Genomic DNA, 6615 nt, shown 5'->3' on the forward strand with positions numbered 1-6615 from the left:
ACTATAAACTTGTGTATAGATGCGATTTGAATGTGATCTCGATCAAAGAAACACGATCAGGTGAGATTCAACAGTCAAATTTTAGTCTGCATTGATCAGGTGCGATCAAGTGGTGCAGTTCAACTTGAAAATGCACGTTGGTCTATAAAATGATGAGGCACAATTAGGCACAAGTAGGTCTATAAAAGGCACAAGTGGTTCGATCAAGCGGTGCAGTTCATCAATTACATCAATGTATAAGTATACATTGAGATTATAATTCTCTAGTTTTTCCAACAATAAAATTTACACACACACACACTCTCTCTCTCTCTCTCTCTCTCTGATATTATGTTAGGTGCAAAAAAATCTATAAATCAAAAGATGTTCGGGTTTATTTTTATTCGTGCATAATGTCAACAGACATCAATCTATCGACTTTCATTGTATAGATAAGTTTTCAAAAAACTAATGCACATTAGCTCATCAATTGGTGGGGGATGAATATTGTCATATGAAAAGTGATTTACATTTTCTTTGCCATGCTACATCCCATTTTCTTTAACCAGAGAGAGGCCAAAGAAAATTTTTGGCGTCATACAGGCGCATGCAAGGTGAAATCAAGGCCATTGATCTTGAAGAGTTACATTGTTAAACAATCCAAGTGTGCAAAATAGAAAAAAGATGCAACTCTTCTCACACTCCCCCTTCTCAAATAATGTTCACACGACACAAGTGGGGAGTGTGAGTGGGGGAGTGTCTCTTTCTCTACACTTCGCTCCTCTTTGTCAGAGTTCTTATCCAACTTCTCCTGCCCCTCACTCCCTCCACCTTGCTGCCCACATGGCAAACGTTAGCCTTGCTGGACCTCTTCCACCGGATGAGTTGGAACACGTGGCCAATCCTCTTTCGCCACCTCAACGCCACATGTGACTTCGAATGCTCCACTACACTCTTAGCCCCTCTTCCTTCTTTCTTTACCTTGTAATTGCAACCCACGTCCAACGTATCCACGGGGGGCTTAAAAATTGTATCACTATCCCAAGAAGCGCAGCCGTTGTCCTCGAACTTGATCGATTTGAACGAATCTGTAAAATAAATACTAACACTTCCAATTATTATCTACAAAGAGCCCTTGTTTGATCCCAATGATATCAAAAGAAGATTTCATATTCGTTAATAAAATGATGCTTATCCTGTAAAATTTGTGTTTGCTTATAACATAATTGGGTTTTACAGTCAAAATCGTAAAATCCGCCTGTGGAGGTTATATTGGCGGATTCACGTCAATTAGGACATGTTTTCCCATGAAAAATTATTCCGTTGAATATTTGTAGGCCCAATGTTAAAAGAAGAGCTGAGAAGGAGAGTGGAGAGTCTTGAGAGGGCAGAGTGTAGAGACTAGAGAGCATGGAGAGAGGTTAAGAAATCTCTAAAAAACAGATAAAAATAATACGCTACTTCAAATTGGACTTTTGTTTTTCCTGTTTTTCTTGGGCTTTTCATTCTCCCTCAGTCCCTCCCACCCTCGCAAGTCTCTCCCTCATCCCATCTCTCACAAGTGGCCCTACTAATATTCTATGAAATATTTTTTTCATGATTGCCAAACATGAAAAAATATTTCATGTTTTTTTTTCATGGTTGCCAAACATAGAGGGCGAGCCTTGGCGCAACGGTAAGGTTGCTCCATTGTGACCTGGTGGTCACAAGTTCGAGTCACGGAAACAGCCTCTTTGCAAATTAGGGGTAAGGCTGCGTACAACTAGTTCTCCTCAGACCCCGCATTGGCGGGAGCCTCGTGCACTTGGCCGTCCTTTTATGGTTGCCAAACATGCCTTTAATGTGGAGAAGGATAGTTCAATTCAAGAAATTCTCAAGCTTATTCATATCCCAACTGCAATCTCCAAAACTAGAAGAAAATGGAACAAGAAAAAACAAGAGAATGATGGAGTGGATTCATACCTTCATCGCTGGCGAGTCTATCTTGATCATCATGGTCATCGGATTTCTGGCGTCGGAATTCTAGCCGATGAAGGAGGGAGCTGAGAGCAAAGAACTTAGGAAGGGTGATGAAGAGCTTCCTGTGTAGGATTCTTTGAGGTCTATGGGTATCCTTTGCTAAGGGAAGGTGCCCTTGTTCTGAGGCCAAAATGAGAAGCCTCTCTTTCAAGCAAAGTGCACATATCCCTACAATCACCTCTTTCGGATGGAAAAAGCAGCAATATGGGTTCTCTTCTCCACAGTCATTCATGTTGTTAGGAGCGTAGCCAATGATATGGGAAGAAGAGGAAAAGAAACTAAATGGAGGCAAATGCAAGAAAATCAAGATATGGGTTTGCATATATATTATTTTATTCATATATAAATTTTTATTTTTTGGATGAGGGCTGTTTATGAAAGGGAGTTAGAACCATGCACAAGAGAAAAGTTGATGAAACAATGTGACTACTCATGGTCTCATGAAATTACAGGAAAGCCATTCTAGATTTTTTATTCTTTAATAATGTAATAATTATAAGCAGAAAGAAAAGTGGAGTGTATTGTTGACCAAAATCATGCATAAAAGGGACGGGAACAGGAAGAAGAATTGGACTTCGTTGAGATAAAGACATCTTTTTGTGGCCAGAATTTCACATTAGAGGAAGTCTAAACTGAAGGGAGCCCATGTAAAAAAGAGGTGAAAGGATTTTTTGAAGTGTCTTCAAAAGTTAATTTCATGAGGTGACATTGCAGCGAAGGATTTTTTGTGTTGTAGCTTCTCAAGAATGGAAAAGAAGTTTCATGTACCGCTGGGAAAAGTGATGGGAACAGACGAAGGGATGCTCACATGGGGGAGGGCCATTTATCCCTTTGGGTTGGATTTAATTCATGTTCACATCAGGCACCAAAGTGGCATGTGGGTCTCTCACTGGCCCATGTCCATGTCTAGTCTTCTCCACCTTAGCCCCCTTCCCCTCTCCCAACACTAGCAAAAACCTTGCCAGATCCATCTGTAAGGACCTAAATTTCATGCACCATGGGGGAGTTGTGTGAGAAGTGACATTTAATAACAAGTACTATTTGCCTGGCTTTGTGTAATACTAAGGACATGGACTATGACACGCTTATTAATAAGACCCTTTCACTTGGTGACGATCTGAAATGATTCCACATCCAAGAAAGAACCAGCCCTAACAATTGAGAATTTCTGATACATTTTAAGGGAGATGATATTTCCACCCCCTGCAGTACGCATTCGCCCCATTATAACGTGAACAGCTATATCGCTTTTTGAAATTAAATCACATTAAAAGGGGGGCGAATGCATACTGCAGTGGGGGTGAAAATATCATCGCCCTATTTTAATTACCCTTATGAATGTGCTTGTTGCAAGCCCGGACTATCCTCTTCTACAGTTCTACTATACTTCCTCTAAGGCTATGTTAACTTGTTTTTCCGGAAAAGGAAAAGAAAAGGTTTCCCGGGAATCTGATGTGGCATTAGGAAAAGAAATCCAGGGAAACTGTATAGGAATAGGTTTCCCGTGCCTGTTCACTTGCGCAAGAATTGTGCAAGAAAAGGTTTCCCGAGAAACTGCTTGCCCACCTTTTTTCACTAGTTCTCCCGAGAAAGCAAATTCGACCAAAATAGTGGGATTTAGTTTCCCACACTTGTGAGAAAAGAGACATTTCCACATTATTTTTGGCAATTTCCATGTCATTAAATGACATTTTCTACCTAGGCTTGTTACTTTCTTAGGAAAGCAAGTGAACACGAGAATTCTGTCTTGTCAAGAAAAAAAGAGGCTGTTTTCCAGGAATTTACTTTCCCGGGAACGCAAGTGAACAGAGCCTAAAGGCAAGGCATCATTATCATAGATTGAATGGACCTCTACCCTCCACGAGAGGTGAGATGTAAGGGTTTGACGAAATTCCCCCAAAAAGGAACCACTTACTAAAAGAAAAAGCATTTCTTTCAGGTTCTAAGGATCTATGTTGCAAAAGGGTTCTCTTTTCTCTTTTAGTTTTTTTTTTTTTTTTGATCGGTTTCTTTTTTTTAGTTATTCTCTTCACATCAGTTACACTGTCGGAACACACGTGTTTGTCCCAGTAATGGAAAACCATCTCATGGCTAAATATGGGGCACTTGTGTGCTTTTTGTTGAGTGCCACACACGGCCATTTGGAGATGTTGGTGTAGCAATCTAGGCCTTTCCTTTTCAGAACTCTTATTTTTTTGGGTTTCTCATATGTAGTCAGTTTCCTATACCCCATTTTGCAGCTTTTTTGGGTACATGGGGGTCCAAACACTAGTGTACGACATGTCACACATAGTGTTTGGCTGGCACTATAGAATTAATTAAGACCTACTATTAGTTGAGTGTGTCTTAATGGTAGCTCATTTCTTAGACTATAGTCTTAAACAGAGACTAAGATAGAGATAATTTAATTATGGAGTCCCATTGCCCATTAAAAAAAAAAAAAAAAAAAAAATTAATTAATTATGGAGTCCCATTGGACATGGCTATGTAAATTCTCTTTTTTGAGGCTCATGTTATATAGGCTGTTTCTCCTCGGTTGCCCAAACTCACCCAAACTCAGCCATTTACTTCTTTGTGAAGAGCTGAGTTTTTAATCTCAGCCCTTCACAAAGAAGTGAATGGGTGAGTTCTCAGGCCCCCATATTAAAATTATAATAGAAAGCGTTATTTTGATGATTGCAAATATATATTAGAGACGTTAGACATTTTTAAAATAAAAGAATTTTCAATATAGTTTTAAAAGTAATTTTTTTTTGAGTGGTTGTAATGTGCTTGGGGGAAGACTAAAAGTTTAGTCCCACATTAAAAAAATTTAGTAGAGAGGGGTTTACAAGTACTCCTCTAATAAAAGATATTTCTTTCAAAACATGTCTTTTGCAATTGGTGCGGCATAGGACGGTGGTTGCACAATCTGCACACACCCACACCCACACCCACACCCACACGTGGAATAGAGGCCATGGGTTGTATGGCCATAGAGGTATAGAGTGGCGCAGTATTAGAGACCATAGATTTGCGATCAGTCGTGATCTAATGGTCAAGTAACTACCCCAGTTGTGACCATAGATTCCACCAATAGAATCATCAGCACCATTTCAGAGGGTATTAGAAACATGGATTGTAGCCATTCTCCTCTCAAGGAACCAAACTTGTTAGAGGTTCTTTCTCTGTCCCAGCTTGGCATTTCTCCTTGCCATTTCTCCTTGCCATCCAAGGATTCAAAGGGATTGTTGGATTCTATGGAAGAGACCCCTAAAGGAACTCTTAAGCTCAACATAGATGGAGCTTCGAAGGGGAACCTTAGAGAAGCAGGTGGAGGAGGAGTTATTCGAAATGAAAAATCAACGGTTATCTTAGCTTTCTCTCTTTACTACGAGAAAGGCACTAACATGGTTGCAGAAACTCGGGCGCTCTTGGACGGGCTCTGCTGCTGCAAGGCCTTTAATATGAGTAAGATGATCATGGAATCAGATAGCAAAGTTCTAATCGATCTCATCGACGGGAAAAGGGCAAATCCCTTGGGCAATCCAATATCTTTGGAAAGAGATTCAACCACTCCTTTGCATTTTGTCTCCCACTTGCAATCACCAATTCAGAGAGGGAAACTCAGTTGCAGATGCCCTTGTAAACTTCGGTTGCTCATCAAGATCCAATTTGTTCTATCCCTGCTGGGCCTCTATGCCTCGCCTGGCAAGAGAGGCAGCAAGATGTGATGCACTTGGCCTTCCCAACATCAGAAGCAAGATCAACTAAGGGCACTCTCCCTATTAAGCATTGAATGTTGTCTTTTTCCTATGGCTTTTGCTTGCTATTTTGTCGAGTTAGAGGCTTCCCCTCCTCCTTACTCTATTTCTAGGGCTACGGCTTTCTGTCTTGATGGCTAGGAGGTTTCCCCTCCTCTTGTATGGTCCCAACTTTTATATAAATTTGCTGATCCGCCCCGGGGTCGTTATCTTTCCAGGTAAAAAAAAAAAAAAAAAAAACTACCCCAGTTTAATCCGAACTATAAACTTGTGTATGGATGTGATCTGAATGTGATCTCGATCAAAGAAACACGATCAGGTGTGATTCAACAGTGAAATTTTAGCCTGCATTGATCAGGTGCGATCAAGTGGTGCAGTTCAACTTGAAAAGGCACAAGTAGGTCTATAAAATGATAAGGCACAAGTAGGCATAAGTAGGTCTATAAAAGGCACAAGTGGTGCGATCAAGCGGTGCAGTTCATCAATTACAACATTGTATAAATATACATTGAGATTATAATTCTCTAGTTTTTCCAACAATAAAATTTACACTGAGATTATAATTCTCTAGTTTTTCCAACAATAAAATTTACTCTCTCTCTCTCTCTCTCTCTCTCTCTCTCTCTCTCTCTCTCTCTCTCTCTCTCTGTGATATTATGTTAGGTGCAAAAAAAGCTATAAATCAATTGGTGGGGGATGAACTAATGCACATTAGCTCATCAATTGGTGGGGGATGAATATTGTCATATGAAAAGTGATTAAAGTGACTCCTTGAAGCATTTTCTTTTATATCTCCACCAAATCTGCCATCCTACATCCCATTTTCTTTAACCAGAGAGAGGCCAAAGAAAATTTTCGGGGTCATACAGGGGCA

General features: G+C 40.1%; 1 protein-coding gene across 1 annotated transcript; it reads right to left on the bottom strand.

Annotated features, from left to right (window-relative positions):
* Positions 1 to 591: 591 nt before the first annotated feature.
* On the bottom strand, positions 592 to 2729 carry LOC143881006 (uncharacterized). The gene is made up of 2 exons (XM_077383987.1): positions 1942 to 2729; positions 592 to 1067 (listed from the first exon to the last, which is right to left on the bottom strand). The coding sequence occupies exons 1-2, from the start codon at positions 2336 to 2338 to the stop codon at positions 748 to 750; spliced, it is 717 nt and encodes a 238-aa protein (XP_077240102.1). The 5' UTR covers positions 2339 to 2729; the 3' UTR covers positions 592 to 747.
* Positions 2730 to 6615: the final 3886 nt, after the last annotated feature.

This window comes from Tasmannia lanceolata, unplaced genomic scaffold (genome assembly GCF_043159265.1).
Source record: "Tasmannia lanceolata isolate RefF3 unplaced genomic scaffold, GAP_Taslan_0.1 ptg000007l, whole genome shotgun sequence".
NCBI lineage: Eukaryota > Viridiplantae > Streptophyta > Magnoliopsida > Canellales > Winteraceae > Tasmannia > Tasmannia lanceolata.